We start from the raw sequence: 22,752 nt of genomic DNA on the forward strand, positions 1-22,752 counted from the left end.
ATGAAATGTACATGTTAAGATGGGGAGTGGGAGAGAAGAGAGAGGGGGGAGAGGGAGAGGAGAAGGAGAGGGAGAGGGAAAATGAACAGATGCACAACAGAATATGGCCTGAGCTGTCTGGGGCTTGGTGAGAAAGAAAGGAGCCAAGAACACACTGTTTCCCAGCACTGGGAAAGTTGAGGCAGGAGGAACGCAAGTTTGAGATTAGCTTGAGCTAAATAGTGAGATTCCCATCTCCAAGCAAATGGTGGGCTTGTGTTTCTGAGGAGCAGGGGTAGGGGTGGGAAGGGTAAGGGCTGGAATAAAAGGGAAAGTTCTTCATCCCCTAGCTATTCAACAGGCCTTAGATCTAACTAGGTACTGACACAGAGGCAGAAGAGAAGGCCACAGGCACAGCTGAGCAAAGGGAATGAGCTGTATAAGGCACAGAGAGGAAACGATACTGACGTTAGATTTGTTAGACTCTCAGACCTGCACAAATGACCCTGTAAGTCACATTTGTTGCTGAGATAAAAGGAAGGGAGGGGCTCCTGCCACTTGAGACATATGACTTTCTTCTGGGGATGTGTGTATCATATGTGAATCAGTACATGTGTGCGTATGTGTGCATGTGTGTAGGGGTCAGAGGACAACATTGAGTATCTTCCATTATCATTTGGAACAGATCTCACTGATTCTGGCATTCACTTACTATCTGGGCTGGCACCCACTGTGGTCCTGAAACATACCTGTCTCTACCCAGTCCTTGGGTTCAGAGGTACACCACCCCCTGGCTTCTTACATGGGCACTGAGGAGCTGAACTCAGGGTCTCACTTACATAGCGAGCACTTTCTCTACTGAGCCACCTGCCCGGCCTCAACACATTCTTTTATAAAAATAATTTTTGAGTAGATAGTCCTGCTTTCTCTTTGACGCCATAAGATTATAAGAACTAATTTACGAGGTTTCCCAAGAGGTAGCCTGGAGCTCTCCTCTTTCTTTCTGTACTCTGAGGTGCTGTAGACTGACTCCACAGTGTCCCTGTTCAGGAATGTTCCTGACAAGATAGACACAAAGTTGAGCCTTCTCCTCGCCCCAACCCCAGACAATGCCTGGAACAGAGATAAACGCTAATGTCCTCTGTAATAAATTATAGACAGAGAGGTCTTAGCCAACAATAATGTACAAAGAGCCAGAGGGTCTGAGACCAGGAATCAGATCTATGTGCCAGGTGTGTCCTAAACCCTGAAGCAGCTCTGCAAGGAACCCAGGGTCAAAAGAAGAAGCAAACCCTCTGTCTCAGACAGAACCTTCTAGATATTAGAGGGCAAAAGATCTGCCAATGACCTTCTGAAAGGCTCCTTGTTGAAAATGAGTTCAGTAGAAGGGTTCTATCATTTAGGGAGAAAAGTCATGCAGCTAGCCTCCGAAGTCAAGGGTTCCAAATTCTCTGACACACTCAGCTAACAGGAACCCTACGTGTGTTGCTGTAGGCTGGAGGTCACTCCTGGCTCCAGACCCACACAGCTTTTATTTTCACGATGGGCACAAGTTTCTGTGAAGTGATTCACTTGAGCAGAATGATACTAGACAGCAGTGGGCACAATCCCGAGGCCAAGAGGATTGATCTAATCAGAGCATGGCAGGGATCTGGAGCCTTCAGACACTTTAATCTGCTTCTTATGATCTCTGGTCTCTGTCTTTCCCAAGCCCCTATACGTCCTGATTTCCACCATGTCACAGAATTGTCAGATGAAATGAGCACACGGGCCCATCTCTGTCCCCACACAGTCATCCTGCACACTGAGGGGATATTGTAGTCCTAGAACCCAGAGCATCTTACAGTTTATGGGGTGGGGAGAGGTACTTATTATTTTCAAGAGGCAACCTGTAACAGGTGTATTGAACTTGCAGCTCATGGGCCCTGTGAGTCCCAGAATAGATATAAATTTGGCTAAACACATCTGTGGATTTAGCCAAACACATTGTGCCACATTGTTAAAGGCTGGATACTCTGAAGGGTTGAAATGAGATTCTGTGGCCACAGAGGATATACAAGGAACCCAACAAGTTACCAGTAACAGCCAGTCACAGCAGACACAAAAGCAAGAACAAGAACCCTTCTCAAGGTATTCTCAAGGATGCAACTGCTAGGAAGTATCCCTGATCTCTTTCTAGAAAGAGCTTCAATACATAAGGCTAACAAAGCTCCTCACAGTTCAGAGAAGGGAAGAGCATTTTGGAGAAAAGGGAAATCTAAAGGGTTCACCAGCACCTGCAGACACGGTCTCTGCCTGCCAGGCAGAAACACTGGCAGCATCTGTGTCCTTTGTGTTCTGAGGATCTGGTCTAATCCACAAGGAACCTCTGTCCCCTGGTTACACCATCCTCAGGTAGGTCAAGCTGAGCAACAGAACTTGATAGTAAGAATGTTTTAGAATTGTGCTATCTGCTGTAGCAGCTGTTAAGCTCATGATGTGGCCAAGATATAGCTGAAGAAATGACCTCATAAATAACTATGTTTAAAACAAACAAACAAAAACAAACTCACATCTCAGTTAAGAAGCAAGAATTCAGAGGCAGCCATGTTGGAAAGTGTGTGACATCAACACCTACTGTCATGCTTTAAAGCTGAGTGGGTGACCATGTGGATTCTGGGTATGTCTGTGGAAGGTGAGCACTCCTATTTTACAAACAAGAGGACTGAGGAATACGATAGTCCATTCTATTCCTTGAACCAGGCAGGGTAGGACAGAGCTGTGAATTTTCTGTGTGACTCCACCTTGAAGTGTGACCCCAACTTGTAGTCAGATATGTAGAGTTTTGACAAAACACAGTTTTGTTTGTGTGTATGTGGTGCATCTGTGTGTACATATTGGTGTGTGTGAAGTTTGTGCATGAAGATGTATGTTTACACCAGAGGTTGATAGTGGATCTCTTCCTCACTTATTCTCTGCCTTTGTTTGTGAGACTAAATGCATAACTCATCAGTAAAGTTAGCCGACCTCTGTATCCCCTACGACAAGGGTTACAGGCATGTGTTACCACACCTGACCTTGTACTTGGGTGCTAGGGATCCAAACTTAGGTCCTATTATACACATAAGAAGCACTTTTTTTTTTGGAGACAGGGTGTCACTATGTAGCCCAGGCTATAGCCTTGAACTCTTGGTCTTCCACATCTATATCCTGAATGCTGCAATTACAAATATGCACAGGGGCAGGTCACACACACATTTCTAATCCCCTGTGGAGGAATTCATCACCCCACGGTACTCACGTAGATGAGGCCTGAGAAGTAACGTTCCCTCAGGTTGTGCAGCACAGAGGCCTCATTGAGGCACGTCAGCTCTGCCATGTCCTCCACCTTGGAGAACTTGGGTGGGTTCATTTTTTGGATGTCATCTTTGCCCACTGTGACCTTCTTGCCATTTTCTACTAGTTCCACGACCACCTCATCGCCCTTCTCCTCCTTGATGCTGGCTGCTTCGAAGCCCTGCTTCTCTGAAGGGACCCACACCAGCTTCTTGGCTACCCAGTCGGCCTGAGCCATTGGGCTGTTCATGAAGTTTTTATCCACAAAGAGGAACTTCTCATCATCGCTGAGCTGCCCTTTCTGTGCCATGGTGCCTGGTGGTCCCCTGTGGAGTAAAGACACGGGGTCAGAGCAAAACTTAAAGATAAGTAGGCCCTCACTTCACCTCATCTCTCCATATCTAGGGATATAGAGTACAAACAAATCCCACAAAAGAATAAGAATGGTTCCTGTAGGTTATCAAAGAGGGCAATAACTCTGAGATCCATCAGATAAGGAATGACATGAAAGACTCATAATGAAACCCAGACAACCCAGAGTAATGGGTGCATTTGTGGTACAAGGTATAAACCAGGGCAGTTTCTTACAGTGAACTACTACTTGGTGCTTAAGAGGTTTGTCTGCAAAATTCGACATGGGAAGATACCTAGATCGTTTTTTGTTTTTTTGGGTTTTTTTTTGTTTGTTTGTTTGTTTGTCCTAGAACTCTAACTCACAAAGACCCACTTACCTCGGCCTCCCAAGAACTGGGACTTCAGGCATGCACCACTGCCCCTCAGCTAAAAGATACCTCAGTCTCAAATGCCTGTTTAAAATATGTGGTGGTGCCTCTGATGTTTGAACACAGAATTACCATATGAACCATGATCTGTTCTCAGGATAAATGCATGCATCAGTGCATGTAAAGATGTAGTCACAAATATTCCTAGCAAGCTTATAATAGCCCCAAAGTAGAAACACCACTCATGAGCATGATCTGATGAATGAATAAAGTGTGGTAGACCCATACAGTAGACCAGTACTGAGCCATACAAAAGGAACCAAAGTACTGCAGCTGCTTCAATGTGGCGGAATCTGAAGACCCAATGCTGAAAGACCACATATGGCACAGTAACATTTACAAGAAATCTCGGAATAGGCAAGTCCATGCAAACAATGTAAATTAGCAACTGAGGAAGAACCACAAGGTAACAGCTAACAGGTACAGTTATTTGGGGCACATGATAAAAATATTCCTGAATTTGTAGTAGTGGATGCACAAATCTAAGAGACTAAACCACTATCCAAAGAGTACAAATGGAGGGACCCACAGCTCCAGCCATATATGTAACAGAGGGTGGCCTTGTTGGGCATCAGTGGGAAGAGAAGCCCTTGGGTCTGCCAAGGCTCGGTGTCCCAGTGTAGGGGAAGGTCAGGGCAGGGAGGTGGGAGGAAGTGGGTGGATAGGGGGGACACCCCATAGAAGCAGGGGGAGGGGGGTGGGATGGAGGCTTATGGAGGGGAAACTGGGAAAGGGTTTGAAATGTAAATAAAATACATCAAATTCAAAAAGGGGAAAAAACAGATCTAAGAATACAGTAAAACTAATTGGATTGAAACCATTCAACGGGAAAGGGACAAAGAATGCAGTGTTTAGCGTAGAAAGTGGGTTTAGTTTTACAAGGCTCTGGGTTCAGTCCCCAGTGTCAAGAATAAATACAGTGCATGTGAATTATTTCCAAATGAAGCTCTGCTGCAGGGAGAAATGCTGGAAACTGAGTATCAAGAGATCATTTTATTAAAGGGAATTGTGAAACAGTATAGATAATAGCCTGCTTTACTGGACTGGGGTGTAGCCCGGTGATGGAGTGTCATATAAAATATAACATATATGTATGTGCTCATGTGTTCATGCGTGAACATGTATGCATTCATGTGTGACTGTGTGTATGCATTCATGCACGTTTGTTACTGTTCATATGTTTGTATAGACTTTTGTATATGTCTATGTATTTTATGTATATGCCAGTGTGGACATCTGTTCATGTATGCACAAGTGTCTGCATATGTTTGTTTATACATACATTCATATGAGGAAGTTCACGTGTGTACATATATGTATGGAGGCCAGGACTTGATGTCAGATCGTCTCCATCTTATTTTTGAGGCAGGGTTTCACTGAGCTTGGAGCTCACAATTAAATTAGACTGGCCACCAAACCCTTCGTTTTAAGACTGACTATTAGCTGGATGTACCAGGCTGACACCACCTAACCCCACACCTAATCAGAACCACACACAGAGAAAAGAAAATTAAAAAATAAAAGCAGCTTTCAGAAGCAGTGATGGCTCATATCTGCAATCCCATCACTTGGGAGGCAGAGGTGGGACAACTCCTGTGAGTTCTAAGCCAGCTTGGGTCAGAGTTAAGACCTTAAAAAACAAACAACAAAAATAAGTCTTCAGATGGGATTCAAAAGCAAGTACTACTGTCACCAATAAAATAAAATAAAATAGGAATGAGGTCAGCAGGAGTTCTCAGTGGGTAAAAGTGTTTGCTGAAAAGACTTATAGCCTGACGTCTATCCTTGGGACCCACAGGGTGGAAGGAGAGAACTTCCACAAGTCATTCTCTGATCTCTCCCTCTCTCTCTTTCTCCCTCTCTCTCTCTCCCTCTCTCTCTCTTTCTCTCCTCTTTCTCTCCTTCTCTCTCTCTCCCTCCCTCCCTCTCTCTCTCTTTCTCCCTCCCTCCCTCCCTCCCTCCCTCCCTCCCTCCCTCCCTCTCTCTCTCTCTCTCTCTCTCTCTCTCTCTCTCTCTCTCTCTCTCTCTCCTTCTCTCTCTCCCTCTCCCTCCCTCTCTCTCTCTCCCTCCCTCCCTCTCTCTCTCTCCTACACACACACACACACACACCATATATACCTACACAGCAAATCAAGGCTAAAAGATAAAGTTTGCTTTGCCTGTCTTAAATGCTTGCCCTTGAGAAGGCAGTGGTATAGAGAAATTTAGGGCCATCCTTGGCTAGGCAACTTTGAGGCTGCTTGGACTGCACAAAACCTTGTTCCAAACAGAAAACAAACAAACAAACAAAAAGTCTTAAATTAAAAACTTAGTAAAATTGAATGGTTGTTACAAAACAGAGAATGTTACTTAAAAGTACTTCCACCCCTCCTCCCAAAAAAACTTTCAAAATTTTAATTTATTTTAGGTTTATGTATTTTCTGTGCATGCATGTCTGTGTGGTTATGTGCTTGCCTGAGAAGGCCAGAAAAGGGAGTTGGATCTCTAGTATTAACATTACAGATGGTTGTGAGCCACTATGGGGCAGGGGGTGGGGGGGCACAGGGAATCAAACTCAGGTCCTCTGGAGCCGTCTCTCTAGCCCCAACCTCAAAAAATTTAAGAAATTATTGAAAATTGAAGGTTGATTTGTTAATGAAACCCTGTGTAATCTGGGTTGGCTGCAAACTCATAATCATCATGTCTCAGCTTCCTCCTGAGTCCCTGGCTTATATAACACCAGTTTTACCTTAGATAATGTCTTAAATCCTGTGGAAGAAGCCAAGCGTGGCAATTTCTAGTATCTAGGAGGTAGAGGCAAGAATATCAGAAATTCAAAGTCATCCTCAACTATGTGAGGAGTTGAAAGCTACCCTGGGACTACATGAGATCTTTTTGTTGTTGTGTGCTTTTGTGGGAGGCTGATTTTTAAATAAAAAGGTAATAAAATATTTAGTGAGGAGCTGTTGAGAAGGCTCAGACAGTAAAGGGGGTTGCCACGAATCCTGGTGACCTGAGTTCAATCCTCAGGGCCCACATGATGAAGAGAGCAAACCAACTCCCACAAGTTGTCTCTGACTTTTACATATGCACAACTGCATGTGTGAGCCCACACACATACACACACATGTACCACTCCACATGTGAGCTCATGCACATATATCATGTGTGAGCCCAAACACATATACATTCATGAAATAAATGATAATTTTTTTATTTTTTTTAAGAAAAGGGGAAATAAGGGCTGAGAAGATGGCTCAGTGGTTAAGAGCACTGATTGCTCTTCCAGAAGTCCTGAGATCAATTCCTAATACATGGTGGCTCACAACCATCTGTAATGGGATCTGACGTCCTCTTCTGGTGTGTCTGAAGACAGCTACAGTGTGCTCACATACATAAAATAAATAAAAAATTTTAAAGGAAAAGAGCACAAAACATGCTTTAAGCACGTAGTTCAGAAGTGTAAAGTATATTTACATCGTCTGTAATAGATGACAACCCGTTTTAAATGGTGTCCGGTCACGCAGGGGCTAGCGTTTATGTCATTCCTCCTGAACAGCAAGCTGCCGCTTTTTAAATTGCAACTAAGTTAGAAAACATCACAAAACATTCAACAGAAAAATGAAAAGACACGGAGACTAGCTTTTCCAGGAACCTCATCTACAGCAGGGCTCAAAAGTACAAACAAGACAGATCAAGTACGAAGTTTGAGGCTCTGGCCAAAAAAGGAGTGAAGTGATCTGGCTGCTCCCTGAGGCTGTACTGCCCTTGACAGTTGTGAAGCACAGACGGCTTTGGTCAACGCCAAACAAGCTGAGATTTTGGTTTCCAGGCTGGATGCTTTGGAACCCTGGTCCCAGGACTGTTTGGGGTTGGGGAGTGATGAGAATGGCAGCAAGACACTTTTTAAACATAGCTGATAATGGCAAAGCCAACAGATAGGGCTCAGCTGACAACAGCTGTCCAGACCTGAGTTCGAATCCCAGTAACTAAAAGCTAGCCTTGCCATGTTTGATTGTACCCTAGCACTGGAGAAGGGCTGGAGATGTAGAGATCCCTAGAGCTTGACAGCAGTTCAGTGAGAAAACCTGTTTCAGAGCAGAAGCATGTACATTAATGTACCCACATGCCTGTACCACCACACACACACACACACACACACACACACACACACACACACACACACACACGTCACATCTTTCTTGCCCATCACTAAGATGCAGAGCCTAGACAAGACATTCCAGTTCTTGGCAGATTTTACAATCAGAAAACCACTCTGCTCTATGAACCTACAGAGAACGAGGGTCTCCCAGAACAACTGGACACTAGCACTTGCCTTGGAAAGACTTCACAGGGTCCCACTAATTAATTATACTAATAGCTGTAATAGTTGCTGTACCATATGGAATGATAGGCAATCTCTCATTTCATCCCCTAAATTAACTAATAAATACAAATAAGGAAGTCCTAGGAGGTGCTAGGGTATAGCCTAGAGGCAGAACACTTACCTACTGTGCTTCAGGCCCTGGGTTTCCATTCTTACACTTACCTAGTGTACTGGCTGGTTTTACATCAACTTGACACAAGCTGGAGTTATCACAGAGAAAGGAGCCTTCCTTGAGGAAATGCCTCCATGAGATCCAGCTGTAAGGCATTTTCTCAACTAGTGATCAAGGGGAAGGGCCCAGCCCATTGTGGGTGGAGCCATCCCTGGCCCAGCCCATTGTGGGTGGAGCCATCCCTGGGCTGGTAGACCTGGGTTCTATAAGAAAGCAGGCTGAGCAAGCCAGGGGAAGCAAGCCAGTAAGTAACATCCCTCCATGGCCTCTGCATCAGCTCCTGCTTCCTGATCTGCTTGGGTTCTAGTCCTGACTTCCTTTGGTGATGAACAGCATGTGGAAGTGTAAGCTGAATAAACCCTTTCCTCCCCAACTTGCTTCTTGGTCATGATGTTTGTGCAGCAATAGAAAACCTGACTAAAACATCTAGTGTGCTCCAGGCCCTGGATTCCCATCCCCAGCACCATAAAACACAGTAACAAGGCAAACAGTACTTTTAAGGCTAGAGAGTATAGTTCAGAGGTAGGGAGCCTAGTACACCCTAGGCCCTGGATTCTATCTCCAGCATTACCAAACACCCCAGGAGGGACACCAACACTTGTTTACCAATGAGGAAACCAAGGCACACAGAGGCAAAACAGCTTGTCTTGTAGCTTCTAAAGAAAGTTGCAAGTTTTTTTTCCTGTTTGTTTTTCTTTTTCTTTTTTTAGAATTTGGAGGAGGCAGGCAGAGAACCCAGGGACAGAAAGAATTGCAGGCATGCAGAGGACACATTCTGCTTCTGTCTGGCAGTTTGGAAGTTCAGAGTAACTCCGTTTATTGTCAGAAGAACTTGCCTCGTCCTCTACTCAGAGCATGAAATTTTCAAAAGCTGGGGACACTGACAATACAGTAAGAAGGATCAGGACAAGCATTGCATAAAATACAGGGAAAAAGGAAACACAGGGAAACTGTTCGCACTTGTAGTCCCATGAAGAAGGGGATGGTGGGTTAGAGTAGCCTGGGTTACAAAGAGAGACCCTGATTCAAAACAACCAGATGGGCTGAGGTATGGCACAGTGGCATATCTGCTCTGACTCCTGATTTACAGTGGCTTTTCTCAGCCCCTGGACTATTGACCTTGGCACTGGCTGGTTCTCTGGTGCTGTTGAGTGTGAGTTCATCCCACTCTGTGCCAGTATCCACCATTTCCCAGTTGTGACATCAAAAGGGGGTTCAGACACTGCCAGATATCACTCCCAGAGGGAAAACTGTCCCCAGTTTGAGACCAAAGTTTTTTGAGATGAGATCTCATAAAACTCAGGCTGGCTTTTTATTATTACAAAGTTATTCATAGCTGGGAATAACTTTAAAGTTCTCCTGAGTGCTGGGATTATAGGTGTGCACTATCACGTACAATTTCTGGAGTGCTTGGGATCAAACTTGGGGCTCTTTGTATGTTAGCCAGTCTATTATCTGAACTTTATTTCCACCCCTAAATTTAAGTTGGTCAGTATTTAAAATGCTGGAGGTCAAACTCAGGGCTTGTATATGCTCAGTAAGTGTTCTACCATTGAGCTACATCCACCGGCTCTGGCCCAGGCTGGTCTCAAAGTAGCATTCCTCCCGGAATATAGGTGTTACCACATGCCCACCCCCATCCTGCACATTGCCTGGATTTGAAATACCACAGAGATAAGAAATAAGTTCTTGGAGCTGAAGCTGCAGCTCAGTAAACAAGACAAAGGGCCCCAATAATGTTAGTCCTAGTTCAAGGCCACATCTCCATCTGGAAAGTCACTTGACATGCCAAGAGGGAAAAGCACCATATGCACACTAGTTCCGAAAACTCCTGCCGACACAGAAGACCTCCACGTTCAAATCTGTTCTTAATCATCACCACACAGCCCTCTCATCCTTGAACTCACCACGTAATCAAAGATGGATTTGAACTCTTGGTCTTCCCTCCAAATGCGAGGGGTTACAAGTGTTTCCTGCCATGCCTCGCTTGTGTGGTGCTGAGGGTGGAACACACGTACAAAATACGGTAGGCAGGCATTTTATCAACTGAGCTACATCTGCTCAGGCCCCTGTGCTCACTGGCATCAGAGCAGGAGTGGCCCACATTTGTGATCTTGAATATCCTGTGAGGATTCTGTGGCTTGAGTAAGCATCATTTATATCCCTCTTTTTTTTGTTACCATAGCTAAGGTCAAAAAGGGGGAAAAAAGTTTGACTTTTTTTGTTAGATTTGTTGGATCTAATAGTCTTTTTGCTCTCAGTAGTAAACTTCTTCACTCCCTGTCCTAATGCCACAGACCTCCTACCACCCCCAGGCCCCAGGGCACCTCTTCAGGAGAAAAAGAGTAAAAACCTCCCATCACAATGGCCTGGTGACACTGCCCCACACACTGGGAATCCCATTGGCTTTTCAAGCTGCTTTAGAAGGAAGCTCTTTCCAATGGCTAAGGTAAATGATTCTGTCTCTCCCACTAAAAGGATTTGGAGATTAAGGGTGAGTTAGCAAAGTATTTGTCTTGAAGACACTTGAAGAACTGAGTTAGATCTTTAAAAACTATCTTTTAAAAGAGAGAGAGAAAGATCAGTAAGAGAGGTGAATGTTGTGACGTCTGCTTGTAATCTTGCCCTTAGGGTGGAAGGGAAAGACAGATCCTAGGTGCTCAGGGGCCAGTTGGGAAAGTTCCAGGCTGGTGAAGGTGCCTGAGGAACAATAGCCAGTCATTGTGGCTTCTGCTTGCGTGGACACATACACATGAACACCTCCCCCTCCTTGCCTGCCCTCCCTCCCTTCTTTCTGCTGTCTTCTCTTCCCATTCCACACAATTGAGGTCACCCCCTGTTCTGGATCTTTGGGCCCTCAGAGCCCCACTGTTTTGCATCTTATCACTCAGGTCGAACAGTGTTTAAAATAGATGCTAAGGCATAGGCTTGGCTGGTCCAGGCAGATTCTACAGTCTTTTTCAAAGAGCATTTAGAGACAGATGCTGTTTTCCAATGTGCTATCTATTCACCTCTTTGCTAAGAACTCATGCGATTACAGGAAAAGAGTTTACAAGCCAAGAATATATATATATATATATATATATATATATATATATATATATATATATATGTATGTATATGTATATATACATTCTTAACTCTAAAGATTTTAAAGGCCAATATCATGCAAGTGGACAAGTTCATATTTGACTTCATGTAGCTGGTCACAATGAAAATGTAGAATCAAAAACATTGAATGTAATGACTATAGAGCCATCTGCATAAAGCAAAGGTGAAAGAAACATCAAGATTTGTGCTCACAGCTGGATGTGATGGTCCTTGCCTTTAATCTTAGCATGTGGGAGGCAGAGGCAGGAGGATCTCTGTGAGTTCAAGGGCAGCCTGGTCTACTCCAGGATAGCCAGGACTTCCATATAACAGAATACTATGCACCAAATAGAAAAGTAGCATGCAATGATACAAAGGTATTGAAAAGATAGTGAAGATCTGTGATAAGGTGAAAAATGTTTTGTAAAATGCCAGGATTTGAATGAAAGGGAAATTTGGCTTAGAAAAAAAAATGTAGAATCTATTTAAGAATGTTTGTTAGGAATGCATATGCAGACAGGCAAAAAATGCTGGGTGCATTCCTTCTCCCTTCAAATTCTTGCTTGCCTTTCTCTAACTCTGTGCCCCCTGGCACTTGAGGCCTGTAGATCAATGTGACTAAAGGTCACCAGGGAGCAAAGCTCCACTGAAGAGCTAGGCAGGCTTCTCCCAGGTACAGAAGACCCACTAAGAGTCTAAAGAAATAATGATTGCAACTGGCTAGCAGGACTGGTCAGAGAGCAACAGCTCAGGTTTCCACGAAGAAACTAGGTTTGAAAACAGATTTACACAAAGGAAAATTAGGGATGAGCTTCTGCATTAGGGGAAAGGCTTTGGGGTTTTTTGGTGTATTGTACAAGCTGTGTCACACAGAGCATGCTCCTAAACATCTCTAGTCATATAACTATAAATGACCATCTGCTGAACTTAGATAGTGTCAGCCTTGTGTCAAACCCTTCAAATGGGTCATCTATTGAAAGCTCCCAAAAGGGCATCCTTAGGCTCTGGAGTTACAAGAATCTTAGTTTGTAAGAGCCCCCATCTTTTGTAGATAGAACAAAGTTTTCAAAGCACATTTATGAAACCGAGTGACAACTCTTAGCACTGGTTCCAGTGGGTTGCTGTGAAGACTCCGGCTGGGGAGTCTCTCTCTGGTGCAACCATGGGGATTAAACCCTGGCTGAGTGATCCTCTACTTCTGAGAAGAATAAGCAAGCGCTACAAAAACATTAAGACACTGGCTATTCTCAAAAGTCCCATTTCGCAGATGGGAAAATGATCAGGGAAACCAACAACAACAAACTTTTAGAGATAGGATTTCTAGGTAGCAGAGGCTGGCTTTGGACTCACTGAGCAGCTGAGGATGACCTTGAACTCCTGTCCCTCCTGTCTTGTCTAACCTCTCAGATGCTGGGATCATTAGGCTGGGTTTGGATTTTTTTTTTCTGAGATAGTGTTTCCCACTGTAGTCCAGGATGTACTGAACTTGCTATGTAGTTCAGGTTAGCCTCAAACTCTCATTAATTCTCTTGCCTCAGCCTCCCAAGTGCTAGTATTATAGACAGGAACCACCATACCTGGCAAAATAATGTGGTTAAGACCTTCTGATTCTGAGTATTTGAAATGGAATATAGTTTTCTAAAAGGATAGTCTTTATCCTGTTTCAAAATTACTCAGTGATTCATCAGATGTAAATACCACCTGCTATTAGATATATAAAAGACAGGAGTTAATTTCCACCAAAAACTACACACACACACACACACACACACACACACACACACACACACACACACACACAAATAGAACTTCCAAATAAGAAGTCAAAGAAAAAAAAAAAAAACAAAAAACCTCACTGCCTTCTAAGTGTCCCCCATTTCTACAGGGGAAAGATGGAGAAGTACCCAGAATCCAGGCCAGCCAGGCTGTATTGCAAGGCTGGATGATTGGCCAAGGGGTCTGGGGATGGCCTCATAGAAAACACTACCATACAAGGGCATGTCTGCCTCCAGCCCAGCCTCCCACAGAAAAGTAATGATAAATCCATAGTGACTACCTTGTACGGAAGAGGCTCCATTTCAGATATGATAATAAAAGTGCATAGCATTTATGAAGCAAACCCACAAGTTTCTCCAGGGAGGCTCGGCACAGGCATGTTTTGGGATCACCACAACCTCACAGATTCCCACTACATTCAAACCCCTTTAAGGAACAGTCTGTCATTTTAAATTGGGAAAAGGTCAGTTTCAATCTTCTTCAAAAAATGATGGAACCTGGAAACACTGAACCCACCAGAAACAGGAGTCCAACAAATTTTGATTTTCAGGAAAGACAAATAGATGTCAAGACAAGATGATCCCCTGGTGATGAGGTGTACGTACTGATTAAAAAACTCAGTTCCATTTACGTGATGTGGAAAGTACCTGGCTTGTTAAGTGTTTGCCACCAACAGCATCATAGAAGAGAAAGTAGGTGCTCCTTGCCGTGAGGCTTTCAGACCTGTATGGTCAAGCTGTGTTTTAAGTCAAGTCAAATAGCATCTTGAAGTAAACTGAACAAGAGAAGAACCTTCACCAAGAAACAGAGGGAAGCAGAGCAGTTTAGTAAACACAGCCGAATTCCCTTCTCTCCCAGAACGCCCAGCACTTCTTCCAGTTCTTAGTAGAACCAAAGCAGCCTAGTCCTGGCTTTCTAAAAAAGTTTCCTTTGTTCTCTGACAGACATACTTTGAAGGGTGCTTTCCGGACATGGCAAGACCTCTCCAATTCTGAGCCGGAATAGCAGAACTTTGTTAGACCTAAAAGGAGCCTTCCCACTGCGGAGCCCCAAAACCCAGTGCCTGCTCACTCCGTGCACCTGTGGGTGAGGAATGCAAATGGGTCATCTGCACCCACCTGGAGTAGAGCTCCTTGTTAATTCAGAGAGCCTGGGGTCTGGACGGGAACAGAGTGAAAGAAACAAACCTTATCTTACAATACGCAGCCTTGTCTACCAGTAACTATCAACAGCACGGTCACCTAAGCAGACACAAAACAAGTACACACAGCCTGTGCTCAGGCTATCGGCACTGTCACCCATGCTTCTGACTTACTTTGTGCGATGGCCAGTGCGTTATCCATCGCATGACCTTCTAGTCAGAATACCCTTGGGGTCTGCTCACCATCCCCAATACTGGGACTTGAACCAGGACCCACAGTTCTACCACAGCCACTTGTCCACTGTGTGGCCTCTAAACACTGGCTGGTTTTTAAGTAGGCCATTTTGTATGTTTTTTAGACTCTAGTCTTAAAATACCTGGAATTGGGCCTAGCTACCAGAACCTCTAATTGTGTTCCCCACTTTCCCAGTTGGTTCTGCTCATAGGCAGCCTGGGGGTGCTGGTTTGGTGGGGAAGTGAGAGTAATCCTAGGAGGTCTATAATGATCCTGTACCGGGCTTCTTCCTACTGCTCTTGTAAGAGATGACAATCAGGACCTCTTGAGGTCCCTACCCCCAGGAGGATGCTCTAGAAGCTGCTCAAGCCCACCCCCCAGCAGGCTTGCCCCTAAGGAACCAACTCTACTTACAGATAGATCTGCTACTGGGGTGGACTAGCAGGAGGACACCGGATGGAGAGCTCAGATCTGGCACTGATCCCAGGCTGGGATGGTCCAAATCTCTCTGTATGCTTCTGACGCCTGGCTTTATAGTCAGCGCTACCCGAGGGTGGGAAAGGGAGGTGGCTGCCAGGCAGGGGCCCGGCAGGGTGGGAGGGCCCTCTTCCCTTCGCGGCGCCCCCTGCAGGTGAGAAACAGAGCCGCCGGGAACCACCTGGCGCGGGTTAAGCGGGGGGGGGGGGGGGGGGGGGGGGGGGGGGGGGGCTACCAGACATTGGCTCACAGCCTCAGGCCTCGTTCCCTGCAGCCTCCCAGATCCTGGGTCCTTAGTGAAAGGGGATTCGTATGCAGTCTGTAGGGAAACTTAAGAATTTCTCCCCCCAGGTCCATTCCAGCCGATTTTAACCTCTTCCTGTTCATACATACTGGAGACTTGATACCTCCCTCTCTCCCTTATCCCCCTTTCATCTCCTTTGAAACTCCATTCACGCTACAACCAAAACTAAATATAATCTCGGGTTGCCTGGGACAAATAATGTGGTTTCTGTGAGCATCATTGAAAAGCGGGGTGCTACTGGGGGAAGAGTGCCTTATGGCACTTGGAGGATGAGTTAAGACCCTAAGCAAATGTGGGGGACTTACTTCCCCCCATAAGTCCACAGCTATCCCCCCTCACCTAGGCATCCTTGTCTACTCAGCGTCCCTTAGCCCTGTATGGATCTAGGTCCCTGTCTCTTTTGACCTGACACTCTTTCCATCAATCACACTCTAGCTTTGATTTCCCCATGACGGTTTTTGTTCTATCATTTCATCTGCTATGTCCCTAAAGCCTCTCTCTCTCTCTCTCTCTCTCTCTCTCTCTCTCTCTCTCTCTCTCTCTCTCTCTCTCTCTCTCTCCTTCCCTCCCTCCCTCTCCTCTCCCTCCCCTCCCCCTCCCCATGCACACACACACTCAGGCCATAAAAGGAAGTTGAGGCAGAGCTGGCCCCACGCCAGGCTGGGGACGCCTCGCTCCCCGCGCGCGGACCCTCAAGGTCCCGGGCTGGTCCTCCCTCCTGAGCCTGGGCGGGAGACAACCCAAAAAGGCCAGGCGCAATTCTTGAAACAAGAATTCCCAGCGTGGCATACCAGCGGGGCTCTGGCTCCCCCTGACTAAATATGGTCCCGCGCAGCCTCGCAACGAGCCTGCGGGGCGCATGGGGACCCCAGTACTCAGCAGGAGCTCCAGACCCACATGCAGCTGGTTCCTCGAACCAGAGGATGGCCCTGGCCAAACCTGTCCCAGTCCCATTTTGCTGGCCAGAAGACTGAGTCCCCTGAGGGTCCTTAGCAAGCTCAGTACTGTTTAATACTAATGTTCACTCTAGGGAGCAATCGGGGAACTGACCACAAGACCACGGGAGGCCTCTGAGCACAGTTGTCTGAATGGGAGTCTACTGAGCCTTTTTATAGCAGCAGGACCCACTGGCAAGTAACTGTACCTGCTCTACCTCAGTTTCCCTGTCTGTAAAAAGGGACAGATGTCAGCTCCCTCCTTTTTTTTTTTTTTTTTTTTTTTTTGGTAAGCAGCCCTTGAAGTGGTGTGAGATTAACACACTGCACCTTTGTGGGCCCCAGGAAGTCCAGGAAACTTGCACCAAGCTGGCTATGGGATATGAAAGGCCACACAGCCCCCCTGTTGGCTTTGCTCAGTGATCTGTGTCTCAACTTGGCTAGACCACTTCCATATCCTTCCAGGATCCTGGTCCTCCCCATCCCCATTCCCAACCCCATCCCAGCCTCTTCACAGGGTGGCATAGAGCAGGGCCAAGGCCAGCAGCTTGGCTGGCGGGCTGGCTGTCTTGGGGGAGGAGCCCTCTGCATGATGGAGGAGGCTGTTTCCAAAGCCTCTTCGAAGCTGCACGTAAAAGGAATGGAAACCGTCTCGGCACTGAGCCCAGGAGGAACGGAAGAGGGAAGCCCGGGGCCCACCTGTACCTACCCTAGTCTGGAACCAGCCCAGAGCTGGCCATTCCAGTGTTAGGAAGGGCACTCCTGCAGCAGGCCTCAGTGAAGTCAGTTCCAAGGAGCACAGCTAATTTTTTAAAAGCTGTATCAGTTTTGAAACAAAAATAATCTCATTATAAGGGGAGAATGGGCCGATAAGATGGCACTATGGGCAAAGAGCACTTGCTGCCCAAGACTGCCTTGAGTTCCATCCTTAGAACCCACATGGTGGAGGACAGAACCGACTGACTTGAACACATCATTCTCTGACTTTCATGTGTAGCAGTGGGGTGCCCTGCTCCCCAGTCAATTAGTAAGTGCTAACATTTTTAAAAATGGAAAGTGTGATGTGCATGTGGCAGATGTGCACACCCATCGCAGATGTCAGTTCTCAGGAGCCATGCACCACAGGGTGTCCCTGTGTGTAGCTGGTTGGCCTAGAACTATGGAAAGCAGGCTGGCAACAAGCATGCCTTAGACATGCTGGGATTCAGTGTGTGTACATCTGACATTGATTTTGTTTTTACTTCGACTTTGAGACAGTCTCTCACAGCTAGGCTAGGATGCATACATAGGTGAGGCTTGCTGGCCAGTGCAGTCTGGGTGCCTTTATATGAGTGCTAGAAATGGAATTCAGGGCCTCATTCTTGCATCCCCTCAGTCAAGAAAGGAGAAACTTTACAGCTTTATTTATATTTAATGCCCAGAATGATGCCAGGACGTAGGTTCCCCAGCATCTACTGCTAAGGATCCAGGTTTGAAAAGAATAAATCTGGCCAATGGAGAAAGGTTAACGGAGAAGCTGAAATTCCAACCTGGGCTGGCTGAGTCCATTCAACCACAACACAGGTGGTGGTTATGATGTGTCTGTGTGTGTGTGCACACATGTTCTTCAGTGTGAGGGTCAACATTGAGTATGTTCATCTGTTGCACCTCCATTTTATTTTGTGAGCATCTCTCACTGAACTGGAAACTTGCTTCTGCTAGGCTGCTTAGACTGGAGAGCCAGGCAGCAAGCCCAGGGATCCTCCTCTGCCTTCCCAGTGTTGGGATTCTTGGTGTAATTACTAAGCCATCTTTCCCCCGGCCTTCAGTGTTGCCCACACTAGGCAAGTGCTCTACCACTGAAGCCCAAAAGTCTGATCTCAGCTCTGCTAAGCACTAAGAACCTCTGGGGTTATCCATGTCCTTATGTGCCATTGTCTTAGGAAAGGCTCTCTGCCTTCTCTGCCTTGCTGGGTTGTTAATGTTAGTGCCGGCCTTGTATAAACCATCTATGCCCTCCTGGCAAGCTTGAGCAGTACTCAGGGACAGCATGTTCATTTAACAGTCACTAGGTAAATATCTGTCCACTGTGAGAAGTTTGGATATCTGAAGTCTTCAGAAGGACCCCAGAACAGGGTAGAGGCTTCTGTTTTTGTTTCTTGTCGTTGGAAAGGTCACTTACTTTAAGAAGAGAAGTCACTTTACAAAATGCTCCTTTGACTGAATGATGTCAAAAAAATTATATGTTTTTCTGTGATGGAAAGTGGATGTTGAAGGGGAAATTTCTCTTTGAAGTATTTTTTTTTTTAATAGACAGAGTCTCACTGTGTAGCCTTGTCTGGTTTTGGAACTATGTAGACCATGCTAGCCTCAAACTCATAGAGATCTTCTTGCCTCTGCCTTATAAGTGCTGGGATAAAGAAGTTTTTGTTTGTTTAGCAAATAGCTTTAAATAGCTATTGGCTTCTAAAAGTACCAGTATGTGATTATGTGATGCTCTCTTGCTTTAGGAAAAACCAAAGACTGTATTCAAGTATGGCTGACTCCTGCATGTGCTAAAGATTTAATTATTTAATGTATCAGCTGGCCTGAGATGACTCAGTGGGTAAAGAGCACTCACTGCACAAATATGAGGACCTGAGTTGAAGTCCCAACTCCCATGTAAAAAGTGGGGCCTGGGCACACATACCTATACCAACTGTGTGTGTGAGAAGGAGACAGGAGGCCGGCGACCAGCCTAGCTCCAACAAGTTCAGCGAGAGACTCTGTCTCAAGGGAATCACACACAGTGACAGGACACCTGGCATTTTCCTCTGGCCTCAGATGTGCATGCACACACAGACACAGACACAGAGACACACTCTCTCAGCCCAAGTCGATGTGTTGTAAGATCTGCCTCATCATGAAGAACCATCTTTCCTCACAAGCACAGGCACTGGTCACCACTGAGTCTCAAGACTCACCTGCTGTGCTGCTGCCTCTTCACTCACGCCAGACTCTGCTCTTCCTGTTAACTGTAATGATGTCTCTATTGAAAAGACTTCTCGAGGAAATGGTGAGGAGCTTTAGTATTTGTATAAAACTAAACCTATTCTGTGTGGTGGTTTGAATGAGAATGTCCCCATAGGCTCATAGGTTTCTACACTTGGTCCCCACATAGTAGAACGGGGAAGGTGGTCTTCTGGAGGAAGTGTCACTGGGGTATGCTTTCAAATTTCTAAAGCTCATGCCATTCCCAACTGGCACTCTCTGCCTCATGCTTGTGTATGAGTATGTGAGCTCCAGCTCTGTTACCATGCATCCCTATCTGCTACCATAATGCTACCGGATGGTCATAGATTCTAGTCCTCTAGAACTGTAAGCCCCCAACAAACCCCTTCTTATATAGGTTAGTAATATCTAAGTAATAATACTGTGCCACAGTGATAGAAAAGTAACTAAGACACTCTATCAGGAATTCACCCAATAGAGATGAATTTATCTCCGTGCTCTGTACACCGGCATTTATAGCAGCATGGTTTTGTTATTGTTTCTTTAAGACATCGTCTTACCAAGTAGCCCAGACCTTTAAAATTAATTGTCATGAGTCCAGCTCAGTAACTTCATTAACTGCAGGTGCCCAGAGGCCACCAGGCCATTTTTCTAGTAGGTGTACAGATAACAAAGCCATAAAAATACGGGAGGAGACCCTTCGTGGCGCACTGCCAATTTTAGAAGATTGAAATAGTTCAAGCTAATGGTATCCTGAGCAAGTGTCATGGTGCCGGTACTGCTACTGTGAACTCCCATCACGCTTTGTCAGGTGACAGACATGTTACAACAATTGCAGCTCTCTAACAGTGGGAGAAGACAGGGCCTGTGGAGGAGTGAAGGCGCTCAGTGCTCCCCATCTGTCAGGCAATTCAAAGTTCTCACATAAGACAATGTGTGTGCTTGTTTAAGAACATGGCTTTTGTTTTGTTTTGTTTTTTTTTTTTTTAGACAAGGCATCAGTACTTAGCCCTGGCAGGCCTGCAATTTACTATGTAAACCAGGCTGACCTCAAACTCCAAAATCTGCTTGTGTGTGCTGTCAGAATACTGAGACCAAAGTGCATGCTACCACTTCAGAGTTTCACTTTTTGAGACAGGTCCCCTCACGGAACCCAGAGCTCACTAAAATGGCTGGATAACTTGGCCAACCATGTCAAGAATGATCCCGTTACCACCTTCCCAGCTCTATGGCAGAGGAAACTGCAGCTTTACCCAGTCCCCTAGGTGCATGGGGACCTGGGGATCTGATCAGGGGCGCACGGCAAGCCACCTCCAGAAAGTTTGGTCTCACGATTATTTGGAGTATTCCACCCAGACCACAGTCCTCTTATGGTGGTCACCACAAACATCAAATGCCAAGTGTCTGGGAAGCAGTTGTCCCAGATGCCTTTAAAGGCACATTCTTGACCATCAGTCCTCCAGACACTTGGCTTTTTGCTAAAGGAACAATCAGGTTTACATAATCAGCCAGGCATGCAAACCATATACAAATGTGTTCTTGCACATAATTATAAAGCCATCTATTTATCCTACACAAACATATATTCTAGGCTTAAACTTATCTTCAGAAGCCAGCCCTAGGCTTGATAGGCATTTTTTGTTTGCCCAAGTTTTGAATAACAAAGTCTCCTATAGCTGTCTGGTTCAATCCCCATCCTGTGTTTTGTGTGAATTCAAGTTTTCTCATAAACTCCTCCTGTACTTCTAGAAGGTAACTTCCCCCAACGTCAAGAATCACACAGTGAGATATCAATACTGTTTGTGAGGATAGTCTAATGGGTCTTCTGGGCCTGTTTTTCCTTTCTTGGGAGTCTTTTTAAATTCAGCCTAGCCAGGCGTGATACATACCTTTAATTACAGCTCTCTGAAAGACAGAGGCACATAGATCTAAGAGTTTCAGGCCATCTGGTCTATATAGTGACAACTTGTCTTGAAACCAAATGTTTTAAAGAAGCTATAAGAAGTAAATCAGCAGTATTCATAAATCTTACATGAAGAGACAGCCACAGTAGACTGTTTCAACTCTTCATTTTGTTGTTGTTTAAGAGATCCTTAGAATTTCTTTTATGTTTAATTACGTGTGTGTGTGTATGTATGTATGTATGTATGTATGTAGAGGTCAGTAGAAGGCATCAGATCCTCTGAAAGAGAAAAAGTGTTAAATGGGAGCCATCTCTCCAGCCCCTTGATTCTTTCTTGGGACACAAGGTCTGACTACACAGTCAGGGCTAGCTTAGAACTAGCAGTCCTCCTGCCTGAGCCTCCCAGGTACTTAACTGGATTACAGGCATATTTCACCACTGCAGCTTTTAAAAATACAGAATGCTTCTTTATTTGGATAATTAAAAAAACAAAAATGGTTAATACATTTTAAAAATAGATGGCTTCCCTCTCTTTAAAGAAGCTCTTCAAATACACCTGGTACCCCAGGGTATGGCATCCTGTAAGGATGGTGGATATATCAAGTGCACACACACCAGTTCTGCCTTCCCAGTCCCCACCTGCCTAGTGACCCAGCTTCAGTCATCCCCTCTCTGGGTGACAAGATAGTAACATGACAATGTACGGAGAGCTGAGCTGAGCCGCAGTAATGATTGCTGTGACAGGTTAGAACTAAGACTCTGGATGCATAGCCAGCATTTGACAGTTATGTGTATCTTCCACATTGATGATTTCACATCCATATCCAAAATTATAAACACCGGCACTACCCCTTCATCCGGACCTACATAACTGCAATTCCTAAGGTAACACAGCATCCATAGCTGACACTTCTGAACATTAACCAAGCCTTCTGGGAGAAGCTGATATTTACATTTGAACAGAGAACACACTGGAATGTTTAACTCTAGTCAGTGCAGCGTTAGGCATTGGTGGCCTGAATGAGTTCACAGTGCTAGAAGCTGATAGAGAAGCATTTCTGAACCCACCCTGAGTCCAGAAACCTGCACTTGTTCCATATTCTTTAAATAATAAACTGTTTACTTAGAGCAAAATAAAAATAATTACTTCTCCCTTTACCTTTTCATTAAATCCCTTAGTAGAAGCTAAACTGTTCCTGGGGAAAGAATATTGTTATCTAATTTAAAGATCAACATTAGATGGTGTCTTAGGGTTCCTTGATGTTATAAAGACCATGACCATAAGCAACTTGGGAAAGAGAGGGTTT

General features: G+C 45.3%; 1 protein-coding gene across 4 annotated transcripts in view; it reads right to left on the reverse strand.

Moving 5' to 3' along the window:
- MYH11 (myosin heavy chain 11) overlaps nucleotides 1-15,351 on the reverse strand; it is a 92,753-nt gene extending 77,402 nt beyond the window's left edge. For 3 of the 4 annotated variants that reach the window (XM_080942396.1, XM_080942399.1, XM_080942398.1), the window contains exon 1: nucleotides 3,260-3,620. In XM_080942396.1, coding sequence (XP_080798522.1) covers nucleotides 3,260-3,604 — 345 coding nt within the window. In that variant the 5' untranslated portion in view covers nucleotides 3,605-3,620. Of the gene's footprint in view, nucleotides 1-3,259; nucleotides 3,621-15,270 lie in introns of those variants that run through there. The other variant, XM_080942397.1, reaches the window with a different exon arrangement.
- Between the last annotated feature and the right edge of the window lie 7,401 nt (nucleotides 15,352-22,752).

The sequence above is a fragment of the Micromys minutus genome (genome assembly GCF_963924665.1).
Source record: "Micromys minutus genome assembly, chromosome: 31".
NCBI lineage: Eukaryota > Metazoa > Chordata > Mammalia > Rodentia > Muridae > Micromys > Micromys minutus.